General features: G+C 45.6%; 1 protein-coding gene across 10 annotated transcripts in view; it reads left to right on the plus strand.

Annotated features, from left to right (window-relative positions):
* Window positions 1-818: 818 nt before the first annotated feature.
* Window positions 819-14,919, plus strand: part of satb2 (SATB homeobox 2) — a 166,822-nt gene continuing 152,721 nt past the window's right edge. For 3 of the 10 annotated variants that reach the window (XM_072578919.1, XM_072578928.1, XM_072578920.1), the window contains exons 1-3: window positions 3,334-3,521; window positions 5,141-5,380; window positions 8,946-9,122. In XM_072578919.1, coding sequence (XP_072435020.1) covers window positions 3,482-3,521; window positions 5,141-5,380; window positions 8,946-9,122 — 457 coding nt within the window. In that variant the 5' untranslated portion in view covers window positions 3,334-3,481. Of the gene's footprint in view, window positions 872-2,109; window positions 2,134-3,182; window positions 3,288-3,333; window positions 3,522-3,630; window positions 4,234-5,140; window positions 5,381-5,936; window positions 6,057-8,945; window positions 9,123-14,919 lie in introns of those variants that run through there. The other 7 variants (XM_072578925.1, XM_072578927.1, XM_072578924.1 and 4 more) reach the window with 7 other exon arrangements.

The following is a 14,919-nucleotide window of genomic DNA, read 5'->3' on the forward strand; positions in this document are numbered from 1 at the left end:
GGATAGGGAATCAAGAAGATTGCAGTTTCCTAAAGCACGTCCTTCAAAAAGTAGCAAACATAGACAGAGTTTCACTTTAGCTAACTTAACACGGCCCGGTTACAGGAAGGGGCACTGATACTGTTTTCCAGGGAGGGTGGGGGGAACCGAGTCTGCCCCGGTGTCTTGGTGGCGGGGGGGGGGGGGAGGGGGAGGGGGGAATAAATCCGAATTATCTATCACGATCAGGGGGCATGCCAGTTTCAAGCAATTTCTTTTCCGGATGGTCAAACTTCCGCCACTTCACCCCCCCCCCCCAACACACACATACAAAAAAAGGGTCTATAATTAATTGCCGACCCCATGAAGCCAGCCGTAATGGTTTATGCATTTAAATGGTTAATACATGATAGTGTACAGGAGATAAACACTACGGGCTTGCACCACCGGCTTTATATAAAGAAAAAGCGTGCTGGAGGTGGGGGGTGGGGTGGGGGAGGACGGGGGTGAAGAGAGAATGCAAATCACAGTGAGCTTCATTGGAAACTACTCAATATCCAGTCAATGTGCCGGCAGATGCAATCCGATGGCATTAGGCGGCGGATCTATAAATAAAACCAATTAGAATGCATGAATATCGACCGAGACCGGATTAAAGGCAAACAGACTTATCATTCTGGAGATAGATATTATCAGGCTATTGGTGTGTGCTTTCTGAGCGCTTTACTCACTGACTTGTTCAGGGGCTGAGGCCGGGTTACTTCGCTCAACTCTCCAGGACTCGCTGGTACTCTTTTTTTTGGAGGATCCTCGCTTGCTTGCAAGTTTTCTCCCTCTCTGTCTCTCCCTCGCTCCTGCGTTTGTTCCAGTTGGATCGTCCTTTCCCGACGAGGTAAACGTTTGCTCTTTCTGCTTGGGTGTGTGTGTATGTGATGTGTGTATGTGTGTGTGTATGTGTTTGCCCCCCCTCCCCCTCACACGCATCCAAGTCCGGATTGGCTCGACTTTATTTTATTTTCGAGGTGTTGAGGGGCGATTGATACGCGATTGGGGTGCCCGGGGCAGGCCAGAGTAAGCAGCAGTTTCGAGTTGCTGTAATCTGGTTACGCTTTGCTGCTGTTGCATGGCACAGTGGCGCCACCGTAAGGGCGGTCTCTCTCCTTCCCTCCCTTTAAGGTGGAATGATGCTGCTGAGGCGGGGGGGGGGGGGGGGTAGTTTATTAATAATCACCTTTTATTACAAAAAAACATCCAATTGAGCAAAAAAACTGCAGCGGGCCTAGGCTTGCAGAGAATGATAACAACGAGCACTCACTGACACACGAGAAAAGCCCCAAGGGGGAGGAAATATTTCTTTGCTTTCTCTCAACTAGTCACTTTGCAGCATTTACCTAGGTGCAGCTGCAGTGTTGCTGTGCGCAGATGAACCAAAGTTAATAGATAACACATTTTGTCGGGTTTCTTTCCGTATCCCGAATCACGGTGGTGCGAAAGAATGTGACTGGGGGAATTCAGAAAGCTCCAAGTGCTGCAGCTGGAAACCGTCTCAGAGATAGACCCTGAGACTAAGCTCATCACGATTATTGTTCTTCCTTCGGTATTGGTAGTTAGTCTGAGGTAAACAATAATCCAGTTTAAACCCCACGCCCCCCCCCCCCCCATCAGATTTACAAAACAAAAAGCTTTAAATCCTGATTAATACTCGTTCAGTAAACTAACTGGGAAGGAGTGACACACTGTTTCGCAGCCCTGTGAGGTTTTAAATTGTTTTGACGAAGATTTGTTCTCGCTTTCCCGGTGGAATCCGAAACCGAGCAAAAGTTGCTTTTCCTGGGGGGCTGAGCCACCTTAAAACGGTGCACTGGGGACGGTCCCGGGCGGTGAACAATATCAACGCCGGCAAGTTTTAGTGATCTGATCAGAGCGAGGGTCGCGACAGGAGCTCCCCTCCAGCCACACACCCCCCCCCCCGATGCACAATGTGTCCTGTAGGTACACCCCCACCCCTTCCCCTCCCCTCCCACCCCCCTGGTAGATCAACCTTCGGGAATGAGACGGGGATGTTCAGAAATGTCTTCCTCTCTTCCCCCACCCACCCATTTCGGAGGATCTTCTGCACGGACCGGAAGAGCGAGAGGACCAGCTCAGGGCAGGGTGAGAAAGTGAAGGAGGACCGGGAGCTCGAAGGCTCCTGGCTACCTCCACTTCCCCAGCAACCGAGCTCCCGATGAAGTGGGCAAAGGCCATAAAACCGCCTGGTGCTCTCCTGGGGGCACTCTCACCACCCTGAACCCCCGCCCACACTGACACTATTTCTAGATATTCGACATGAGACATAGAAAGGCGGGGCTGTGGGGGGCGGGGTGGGGGGGGGAGAGAGAGAGAGAGAGAGAGAAAACTGTTGACTTTATTAAATATTCAGCAGAGGCTCCTAGACAAATTTACGTTCGCTCTCATAAATTATTAAAAGCCGAAAGCATTTGTCTATCAAGAACGCGGTTTATTATTAACTAATTGTACATGACAGGGCACTTGTTTTATTTATATAGCGCCGCTCTGCAAAAAAAAAGCAGGACAGTAAGATAAGTCTGATTGTTCATTAATATTCCAAAGGACAGACTAGGCGTGATAAAGGCTTTCTCCCTGTCATTGGGACTTCCAACATGTGTGTATATACAATATCATATATCTGTTGCAATTTCATGCTTTGGATTTGCAAGGAGCATAATATGAATCTGTGTATGTCTGCACTTGTGTAGCTGCTTGGTCTCTCTCTGTGTTAGTGTGTGTGTTTCTGGGTATGGTTGTGAAGACTGTTAGCTGGGTTACGTGCATCTATTCAGAGGTTCAGCCAGGCATCTAATGATCTGATCATGTGGCCTTATTATCTGTAATAAATGCGAACCGTCTTATAGTAATCAAGCTGATTAAAAATTCTTGCGCGCCAATGTACGGGTAGGGTGTGTGAGGGTGTGTGTGTGGGTGCTGAGGGACGGATAGGGGGCTCGTCAACTGAGCGCTACTCACAGCAACACGGCGCTGCCTCACCCCCACCCCCCTTTTACCCTTCACTTCCCTCCGTCCCTCCCTCACCTTCCAGGCTCGATCACTCTTCCCGTTGAACGCGAGAGAGGTGGGGGGTGGGGGTGGGGGGGGGGAGGTGGGGGAAGTCTCTCCCGGACCAGGAACGGAAGCGAGCAGTGATATGAAAAAAGGACAACCCCGGGGAGGGCTGATGAGTTAACGCAACTAGTAATTTCTCTGCTTCGGACGCTGTCAGTACCGGCGTTTGGACTTGTGGCGAGAATGTGAGCAAAGTGACACGGGCTGTTCTTCCTCCACTCCCCCCCTCCCATCCCTTCCTTCTTTATTGGAGCGGCAGCTCTCTTCAAAGTCTGTTTTTGTTTTGAAATTTCTTATTTCGTGGGATCTACGAAGTGGTAGCCTTCATCAATTTTCTTTGTTTTTATTTGAAGACGGTAGATTTATTTTTGAATTATTGATGGTGACAAGGACTGAGAAACGTCGGGAGTGGAGTGTATGTGAGTTCCACTTTCTTTCGCCAACTTCCCCCCCCCCGCCCCACCTTCCCCCACCGTCCCCCACCGTCCCACTCCCCAATTGCGGGAAGCCTGAGCACCCCAGCCGGAGACTCGCACAATCTGAGTGGGAGATCGACTGGCCGATCCGCTAAACTTCCCGGCTTTAAACCCTCCGCTCCTGACGCATGGCCTGAGTCCAACACATCCAATTGGCAGGGACAGTGAAGACACAAGAGGCGAGAAATTGTCCTCAAAACTGCTGGAGAGAGGGAGGGAGAGGAGCTGGAGCGCCAACGCGCCTGCTACAAACCAGAGCAGTTGTTAAAAGTTGGAGCCGAACCAAGCGAGATAGTGACAGAAACATCAGATATGGTTGCGATGTCACATTAAATCACTTTAATCTTTCCAAGCGGGCTGCTATGACTCGGGCTTGATGCAGCTAAACGGTGCTAGTCCCTCAAGTCTCGCAGGAAAACAAAACCCTGCGCTTGTCAGAGCTGTTGGAGGCGTTATAATGTGACAAGTTCGTTTCAGTGAAAGCTTTAACGTTGTGCCAAAATGTTCGATTCTCGCAGCCCATTGAAAGGATTTCATGTGTGTTTGAGTTGATAAAGTCACGTTGCCAGCAGTTGAAATCATTAGCTGGAGGTTTGTTAAAATGTGTGGCTATAAGAACGGTCGTGGGTCGGGTTAATCGATATATGTTCCTCAGGTATGTGGAAATAGGGGTTTGTGTCTGTGGTGAGGATACTTTCAACGCCGCTTCTACTTTTTATTACTGCTGTACCACTAAATGAGGGGCATCATGCCTGTGTGTGTGTGTGTCTTGTGTGTGTCTGTCTGTGTGTGTGTGTCTATGTGTCGATGATTGTGTGTGTGGGGGTGTGTGAGTGTGTGTGGGGTGTGTGTGTGTGTGTGGGGGGGTGAGTGTGAGTGTGTATAGGGGGGTGTGAGTGTGTGTGGGGGGTGTGAGTGTGTGTGGGGTGTGTGTGTGGGTGTGTGTGTGGGGGGTGAGAGTGTGTGTGAAGGTGTGTGTGAGTGTGGGGTGTGTGTGAGTGTGCGTGGGGGGTGTGTGAGTGTGTGTGTGTGGGGGGGTGAGTGTGTGTGGGGGTGTGGGGGGGGTGGGTGTGTGTGTGTGAGGGTGCGTGTGAGTGTGTGGGGGTGTGTGAGTGTGTGTGGGGTGTGTGTGTGGGTGTGGGGGGTGTGTAAGTGTGTGTGGGGGGGTGAGTGTGTGTGGGGTGTGTGTGAGTGTGTGTGGGGGGTGAGTGTGTGTGGGGGGTGTGTGAGTGTGTGGGGGGTGTGAGTGTGTGGGGGGGTGTGGGGGGGTGGGTGTGTGTGTGTGAGGGTGCGTGTGAGTGTGTGGGGGTGTGTGTGGGGTGTGTGTGTGGGTGTGGGGGGGTGTGAGTGTGTGTGTGTGTGTGAGGGTGTGTGAGTGTGTTTGGGTGCGTGTGTGTGAGTGTGTGGGGGTGTGTGAGTGTGTGTAGGGGGTGTGTGAGTGTGTGTGGGGGTGTGTGAACGGACGCGATGCATCCGGGGAGACACCAGTAAGAGGTCGGGCGCTGTCATCATAACAAACTTGACACATGCTCTTGCTCTGCCTACTCTCTCTCTCTCTCTAGGTCTATGCACTCTGCATGGTGACCTGTATGCGGGAGCTCCCACAACAAGCGGCTGGAGGAGAATGGAAATGAGAAGCGTGAGTCCCCGTCCCTACCCCCGGGACAGCCCGGAACGGAAGAATAACAGCCCCGAGGGTCAAGGTGCACCTCCCGGTAAGAAGGCCAGGCTGGAGCCGAACGGGAGCCCGACAGACGGAGGCAGGGGGAGATCCAACGGTTCCCCGGTCAAGGCGCTGGGAGGTAGGATGCGGCGAAATGACAGCGCGGGTCCCACACACACAGACAGAGGGAGTCAGGGTTCATGTAGATTAAACTTTCCGTGCGCTTGGTGTAGGATTACAGGAAGGAGCTCGGCAGATTTCCAGCTCATTGATGCCCTGCCCAGCATGAGGAGTACCTATCACCACTCCCCCCCCCCCCACCCCCACACACACACCCCTCTGCCCTTGTTCATCACTCGGCAGAAAAAGCCAGGCTCTGCCCAGGGCCGGCCGCCTGATCCCTATCACAGGCTCTGAGCCAGATAACCGCTTTCCACCGACACAGCTGCCCAGCTCCGAGCTGTCTTGTTCCGTCTCCCTCGGCTTTCTTTTTGGAGGAGACGAGCCCTCAGCCGAGGGGATTGGTTCAGGACGCGCTCACGCAGCAGCCGATGGGAGCGCACTCCAGTTTTGTTAACAGTGGGACAGGAAGGGGAGGAAGCTGCTGGTGGTGGCTACGGTGTTTGCAAAGTAAACGTACAGCACCATGCCTGCCGAACTTGGAGAAACGTCCCGAGTCCTGGATTTGTCGTCAGGGAGCAATTCAAACGCAGGACAGAGGCTGCATTGCGCTGTGATAGTGTTGCCAGGCCACTCGCACACCCCGGTCAGTTCGGGACAGTGAGTGAACGCAGAGATTAGTTTACACCATCCAGGTATTGGATGTTAAGAACTTGTCACCACAACTTGTTCACTTGGTCTTCCGTCAATATCCTTCAAAACACATGAGAGTCATAGAAATAACTAACATTGAAACAGACCCTTCGGCCCATTTGTCGCGTACAATCACCTATTTTGAACACCTTACAGTTCTGTGTGAACGCCAGCAGTTGAGTTGTGCGCTAGAAACGGCGCAGACCCACTCCACCCCTCCACCCTTTCCGTTACTATTCACCAGAGAGTCCTACTATCCTTGCATATCGGATGTACTGGTGAATGTCTGCGCGAACATTATTTATCGGGTGGAATCGGTTTGTTGTTTTTCGAATAGCAGACGGGGAGATCCGCAGGCATTTCACCCCCGATATTTAGAAGTCGACAAGTAGATTTTACTAAAAAGCAGTCATTTGAATTACGAAGTTGCTCTGCAAAACCAGATCATGAAAACTACTTCTGCAAGTGCTGATCACTGAATACTTGATGCCATCTGAACGCAAAACTCAAAATGTTGTAGCACCAAGGCGCCAGGTTGTTACTGTAACCTCGCCAAGAGCACCGTCTGGACTTAGAAACTGCCGAAAATATTATTCCTGCTCGCGGCACATTGTGAATGTGATCAAGGAAATTACTAAATCTCCCGTTTGCTCGAGTTGTTATTAGGGCGTTTATTTGTTAACAGTTCCTTTATATTTCAATATATCCTTGATAATCCAGGATATTCAGATGTGTGCCCTTCTGGGTGGCTTTCTGAGTTTAACTGTAGTCCCTGTCAGATGTCTGAACAAGTGAGATGTTGATTTGATCCCACAGTAATGATAGGTTCAGATCATAGCTTACTAGAGCAACGAAAAGATTACAATCCTGATGCTCTTAACATTACTCAAATTAAAAGAAATAGGAAATAACCTTCATATGCTTGTCTCTTAAAGAATCAAGGTGATTACAGGAAAGAAAGTTACATTCCAAGTGACAATTTAACTATCAGACTTGGCGAAAACTAGGTGTATAAATTACTGTGGGCTACCGGATAAAGAACCTGTTGTGTCTGGTGACTGCATTTTTAAGAAGTTTGAGCTGAGACACTCGGAATGAAAATATTGACTGTTCCCTGAGTTGGGCCTCGGCGAAATGGATTGTCCTTGTACTTTCTGAGAGGACATGTTTTGCGTTGTAAAATGTTATGGATATTAAAAAATGAGCACTTGCAAAATCGGCAATAAATATTCACGAGGAACAAAGTGCATGTAAAACTGAGAGTCTGTAATCGAAGCCCATTTGTTGCAAACGTATGGTACCACCTACATAGGTCAAACCAGACTCTGATCTGGCACAGTGTGTAAGATAATGGTAAATCAACAAGGCTGGCGGATTAGTAAATTGCTAAGGTTTTGTAATCAAACGTAAAGTTTGTATACTGTCAGACTACAGTGAAGTGAGCTTTAAATACAAGTTTTATGTTTCTCGTGGGTCCCGTGGGTAGAAGGCATTTATTACCTTTCAGTCGGCAACAGTTGCTGCACCTTCCCCACTCTCATTCAGATGAAAAAAAAAGAATGCTCGGATATCAAAGAACGAAAAAAGGTCTTTTGCTGTATTTGAAGTGCATCCCTTTCCAACACAATCACCCCACGACCAAGGGATCAGGTTGTATTTTGTATCTCAGCGAAGGTTGTAATTTATGGAATGGAGATATTGAACACTTCTTTGTAAATTTATTTGCTCAGGATAAAACATTTATTTAATGGAAACTATAAACCCACTCAATGATTGAATGGAGCACACTCCACAAACGGAGCGTGACCAGGAGCAGATGAACTGACCTGACTAAGATCACCTTTCGCCTCTGTTTTGATTTGCCTGTGAGTTTTAGTAACTGGCATCTTAACTGAATTAGCACTTACAGAAGATTGACCAATCCTTAACAATCAGACTTACAGAGAAACGCAGTTACCGTTTAAATTCATCTCGCCTTTCGTTTTTGTATCTTTTGTGATTTAAAAAAAAATACACTGTTTTCTGAGCAGTGGGCAATCTTGAAAGATTGTGAGCCTGCAGGTTATTGAGTCGGACACTGTCAGAGAGCTGTGTGAATATAGGTTAAGGATACTGCCAGAAAAGGTCAGCCTATGAAAAACTTAACGTCTTGACTCAGTTTCCTGTACGGATCAGTAAAATCAATAATACTGCAAGCCAAAGCCTACCCTTAAACCCCCCCCCCCCCCCCCCCCCACCACCACCCCCACACACCCCCTGCCAAATTCCTTTGCTGGAAAAAAACGTTGGGTTAAAAAAAAATCCAGGAATAACGTTAAACTGGGTGAGAGCGTTTTGCAACTGTTTCTTTTAAAACCAGGAAACACCCTGATCACTTCACAGTAGAAAAAAATAATTCCTCTGGCTTAAATTTCTGGGAAGTGCAACGTGATTTATTTTGTTTGCAGCGGAACCTCGCGGTTTTCTGTTTGCCAGAGGATTTTGTTTTACATATTCAGGTCTGTTCTGAGACCGCGTGCACCGAATGTGCTTGCTGGCACAGTGGCAGAGGGAATTAAAACAGTTTCACTTTTGGGGGTAGAAGAACGAAAAAAAAAGTATTTCAGGCAATCTCCCCAGTGACTTTTCGAAGTTTCCACGGGCTGGGGGAAGGACGGTGCCGGTAGTGCTGTGGTAAACAGTAGAGACAGTCTTTTCAAGAGTTTCGAAACCTGGTCTGTTTACCAAACCCAGTGATGTACAGAGAGCATGAATAAACAAGTCAACGAGTAAAATCTCGGTGCTGTCAAACAGCATTACCAGGGGCTGGGCTCTGATCAAGTCTGACTGTTTTCGAAACAGAACTTCGTGTATTATTTGGATTTTTCTTGCCCCCCCACCCCCTCATTCAGGATCAACCCTGCCAGTGTTTTGTGTGGTCGAGCAGTCGGACAATCCTGTGGAATGCGAAGGCAAAGAAGAGCATGCCGAGTTTGTGCTGATCCGTAAAGACGTGCTGTTTAATCAGCTCATCGAGACAGCCCTTTTATCCCTTGGATATTCCCACAGTTCTGCAGCACAGGCTCAAGGTAGGAAACAGTTTTCCCTATTTGTGTTCCGATTTGGAGAGAGAGAGAGAGAAATTGCCATTTAATCCAGAGTCAGAAACTTGCTGTAGAGTTGAAGGGTTGGACAGTCGGTTTTCATTGCGATGTCTCAACAATGAGAGCTTGGTCACTATTTCTGTGAAATGTAACCTCACAGTGGTAACATCCCACAGAACTGATATGAATAGGACCTCAAGTGGTTTGGGGATGACACAGCAATTGTAATCGTTACAATACTATTATGTCTCATGGCATCAGGAATCATCTGTTAGTAATTTTAAGTGGAAGAGTTCCTAATTTTATACTTTTTGTTTGGGAAATAAATGTGCAGTATCACGAACAGCAATATATCATGACATTTCACTCAGGCATTATAACTTGCCAAAACTTGTGAAATTAAGCAGTTTGTTTTAATGGTGGTGCATGCAATGTACAGGAAGGTGCTATGAATTGTCTGCAACCATGGAATGAATCATGTTTTTGACAATAGACTTTCTGAGAATCCTAAATTTAATGGTCTTGCTGGGCAGGTTAAATTATTTGCAGTCGTCATTCTATTCCACCAACTTCACATTGCCCTTGAACTGTAGTGGCAATGTTGTGGTCTAAAGACTTAGTGTGAATGAAATCTGAATGGAGGTTTAGAACTCAACTTAACACAGGAGTAAAAAAAAAACTGAGCTTTGGAATCATTTGAGGACTTGAAAACAGCACGGTATGCAGCACAGATTTAACAGCAGTGGGTAGTCAGAGTTAATGTCAATAGTTAAAACACATCTAAAGATGTATTGTATTACTTCATGCATTTTTTAAATCATTTGACTAAAAGTTTAATTTTTCAATTCATTCTTACCAAGCTTAATCACCATTAGTGTAAGGGTTTAGCATTTAAAGATCATTTAAATACATTGGAATGGGATCACAGAAATTCATGTCTTGTTCCTTCACTTTTAGTCTTTAAAATGAGATGGATTGTGTGGTGTGGTCATTTCATGTGCAATTTGTGCTTTTTAATACTGGTGGAGACACAACTGTGCCATTCATAATAATTTGCATGAATAGATGAGATAGCAAAAACAAAAATACCCACAACAGTACCAAGAATTTGGTAACTGAGGACCTGAAGAGATTTACAACTACCACAGGATTCTCGGCAGTCGTATACACTAGCAGATCTTTTTGGGGAGATGCTGGACCTTTTGCCTGGACATGCTGTCTTATGTTCAATAAAGTAGTGATCTGCTGTTTTTAGAGTCTGGGACTGAAATCCAGTCTGGACCCTAATCCAGTTCATTTTAATGAGACAGTTTCAGGGATTTCACCTGGGTTCCCACTTAGAGGTTTTGTCTGGTATCAGGCTCCCCAGTTTGATAGGAAGAAACTCTAAATGTGGTGAGTCTCAGGCTGCAGATGCTAGTGATCAATGGGTGCTGACACTAGTCACATAGATGTCCATAGCCTTCATAATCTATAGTCAACACCTTCCATTCATATAGCAGCTTTAATGAAGTAAAATCTCTTAAGGGTCTTCAAAAGAACATAACGATTGATAAAAATTAACATGGAGACAGTGAGGAAACATTAGCACAGTGTTTGAAAGCTTGGTTAAAGAAGTAGCCTTACTTCTTAGAAGAACTGAGAAATGCGACAATAAAAATGGCTAATTAAGACAAATGGGAAAACCTCTAACCAAGATCTGAGGCCCTGATGTTAGTGAAAGAGATCTACTAATAAGGCTGGGTTCCAGAAGAACCCATCCATTTCCAGCCCCATTCTATCCTACATATTGGAAGGTCATTTGCTTTTTGAAAATCGTGGGAAAGAATGTTGCTCACCTTGGACAGTGAAGGATTTTGACTGGAAGGGTAGCTCCTGTACATATTTGGTCTGGGGACTGCATCTCCTTGAGGCATCTGACCCACTAGGATTGTCTGGTCCTAACTCAGTCCTTGACTTTGCTGGTATTGGGAACAGCCAGCATGGAGCAGTTATCTGTAGTGCATTGGGCTGAGAGTTTGGTGTGTCTCCTTTAGCAGGAACTTGTTATTGAATTTGCAACCACTTAGATTCCTTGGCTGACTCAGGGCCCCATTCCAGTTACACAAGTTTCTCTGCAAATGGGTTGAAAACACAAAATATATGTAACCAAGAGTTGGAATAAAGAATATAAGCGAACAAGTTTGAATTTTGTAAGATTTAGTCAGTTTGAAATTTTGATACCTTCCAGATTATATATTAGCCTTGTGAGACTGATGTCACCCTGAACCAGCTTGATTACATCAACCACTGGATCTTATATCGTGCGGTAATTTTCCAATTTTGTGTTGCAGAATAGGGACACCCTTTCTGGCTAGCAGCAGGTCAAACACTCGGGTGTGTACTTCACGTTTTCCCAAGTGTTGATTACTGTTTGGAGAATTGTGAAGCGCACATGCTTAAATTCCCAATATACACTTCCAGTGGGCAAGCCTCTAAGGTCAGAGACAAGCCCCAAGACATATCCACCTCTGTAGATTAAGTGTGAGTTGTGCTGAATGAGAGGACAGGCAGAACCCAGTCCTAGAGCACCCAGCTAGTGCTCCCACATGATTGACATGCACCATTGATTGTGAAGATCAAAATCCTCACCTTCTGCTTCTGCTCTCAGCTGCGTATCCTTATCACTAACTGTGGCCCAACATTTTGATGACTGTGTCAGGCTGAGTCAGCCTGTTTACAATCTCAGCAGTCTGCTCAACCCAGCACGTTACATTCTCTTTCTCACAAAGCTGTCTACATCTACCTCAGCTTATTTGCAGTGGAAACCATCATCCCTTTGTGACCATCAAACTTGGTTATTTTAATATTGTGAACTCATCTAAAACTCTGCTGCTTATATCTTATTCAACATGAAGTTCCCATCATTCATTTACTTTATCCTTGCTGACCTGTATTAGTGCCTGGTTCCCCAACGTCTCAAACTTCAAGTTTTCACTGTCCTGTTTACATCTCTTTGTGGTGTTGTCCACCCTAATCTCTTCCAATAACCCTCCAAAAATCAGCAATTCTCTGCTGATAGCTTCTTGCACAGCCCCCATATCATGATCCCAGCATCTGTGGCTGCACCCTCCATTGCCTAGGTCTCATGAGCAGTAATTTTAAGTGTGAAAACTCTTTGCCTCCCTCCTCATTTTATGACACTCCTTAAAATGACTTCTTTGATTTACTTTTTGACACCCCTGCTAATATATCTTTGTTTGGTTTGGTATTTTAAAACAAATCTTACCTGTACAAACCACTTTGAAACATTTTTCGACAGTAAAGAAGATATTGAAATGCAACTACTTTTTAGATATGCGATTATCTAGTGATGCATCTTCATCTTGTATATCACCCTGAATATTTATTTTTAACAAATAGGTGCTAAAATGAAGGTTTTAAGAATTGTTTTTATGAACGAACTTTGAGATTATGTCTAGCCATTGTCCTGTTTTAAGATTCATTTACTTAAAGCCTGGTTGCAGTTAAAGTGTTGAAATCTGGAAGGTCTCTTTTGTAAATACTTGATTTAACTATATATCAACATGCTTACAGTGGCACTTGTAGATAAACCTGGGTTTGGAAATAATACTTTCATTTATTTGTCAGAGTATTGAGTATAGGAGTTAGGAGGTCATGTTGCGGCTGTACGGGACATTGGTTAGGCCACTGTTGGAATATTGCATGCAATTCTGCTCTCCTTCCTATCGGAAAGATGTTGTGAAACTTGAAAGGGTTTAGAAAAGATTTACAAGGATGTTGCCAGGGTTGGAGGATTTGAGCTACAGGGAGAGGCTGAACAGGCTGGGGCTATTTTCCCTGGAGCGTTGGAGGCTGAGGGGTGACCTTATAGAGGTTTACAAAATTATGAGGGGCATGAATAGGGTTAATAGAAAGTCTTTTGCCTGGGGTCAGGGAGTCCAGAACTCGAGGGCATAGGTTTAAGGTGAGAGGCGAAAGATATAAACGAGACCTACGGGGCAACTTTTTCACACACAGGGTGGTATGGAATGAGCTTCCAGAAGAAGTGGTGGAGGCTGGTACAATTGCAACATTTAAGAGGCATTTGGATGGGTATATGAATAGGAAGGGTTTAGAGGGACATGGGCCGGGTGCTGGCAGGTGGGACTAGACTGGGTTGGGATATCTGGTCGGCATGGGTGGGTTGGACCGAAGGGTCTGTTTCCATGCTGTACATCTCTATGACTCTATGGTGTTTGTGTGATGAGGAGTTTTAATTGCTTTCAAAAGTATACTCACACTGGGGAGGGAGTTTCTTTTCTGTCTGCCTCACGTACTGCTGCTTCCTAGGCTGCCAATCAGAGGACAGTGTGACACTTTGGGCAACTTCCCCTGGTGGTGTGAGGGGGCCTTAATGTACAAACATACAAATCAGGACAGAAGACCATAGGGAGTCTTGAGGTTGCTTTGTCATCTAATAGGATCATGGCTGATTTGATTACCCCCCCATTCCTGTCCACCCCTGAAAACTGTTTATCAAGAGCCTATCTATCACTGTGTTGTAAAATATTCAGAGACCATGCTTTCCCCTCACTTTGAGGTGTAGAGTTCCAAAGATGTACAATCTGCTGTGAGAAAACAAATCTCCTAGTCTTTATTTTAAGTGGGTCAACCATTATTTTAAACAACGACCTCTAGTACTAGATTCTTCCGCAACTGGAAACGTCTTTTCTATATCCACCCTGGCAAGATTCCTCAATATCTTACATGTTTCATTCAAGTCATCTCTTACCCTTCTAAGCTCCAGCAGATACAAGCCTAGCTCGTACAACTGTTCCTCACAAAACCTTCATCTGAACTGCTTCCAATGCATTTACAACCTTCTCTAAATAAGGAGACTAATACATTCACTTACCTTATCTGTATTTGTAGCTACTTTGTGTCCTTTTCACAGTTTGCTTTCCTACAACATCTTTGCATTATCAGCAAATTTAACAACCATACCTCTCACCCCGTCATCCAAGTAATTTATCTGAAATGTAAAAAATTGAGGTCCCAGTGCTGATCCCTGCGGCACACCATTGCACCCCGCCAGCCAGAAAAAAACCCAATTTATGCCTAACCTGTTTGTCGTTAGCAAGACAATCTCCTATTAACACTAAAATGTTACCCTCTATTGAATGTCTTTTGGAAGTCGAAGTACAGTACATTTACTGATTCCCTGTTATCCCCAGCAAGTGGTACTTCCTCAAGAATTCTAAAAGGTTCATTAAACTATGCTGACCCTGTCTGTTTACCTTGAATTTTTCGAAGTGTCCTGCTATAGCATCTTTAATAATAGCCTGTAACAACTTCCCTGTGACAGATGTGAAGCTAACTTGCGTGCAGTCTCTTGCTTTCCATCTCCTTCCTTTTCTGAATAAAAGACTTGGGTTTGTTCTTATCCATTCTAATGGAACCTTTCCAAATCTAAACGATTTTGGAAAATTAAAATCAATGCATCAGGACCTGGGACTTGTCAGCCCGCTAATTAATCCACAGTTAACTCAGTACTGCTCCACTAGTGATTGTAATTCCCTGAAATTTCACCCTTCCATTTCCTGGTTTGCAAATATTTTTGGGATGTTTGCTCTGTCTACTAAAGTGAAGAACAACTTATTGTTGACCCCTCACCTACAAGGTGGCCCCTAACATTTAGCTGCTCAATGCCTCAGCCTTGGTAAAGGCCATTATTTAAGCCTTGATTCCGATCCTCAAAATGCTACTGTCCCTCGCAATCTCTTTTGATGATGTGATCGTA

Source organism: Chiloscyllium punctatum, chromosome 10, assembly GCF_047496795.1.
Source record: "Chiloscyllium punctatum isolate Juve2018m chromosome 10, sChiPun1.3, whole genome shotgun sequence".
NCBI classification, from domain to species: Eukaryota; Metazoa; Chordata; class Chondrichthyes; order Orectolobiformes; family Hemiscylliidae; genus Chiloscyllium; species Chiloscyllium punctatum.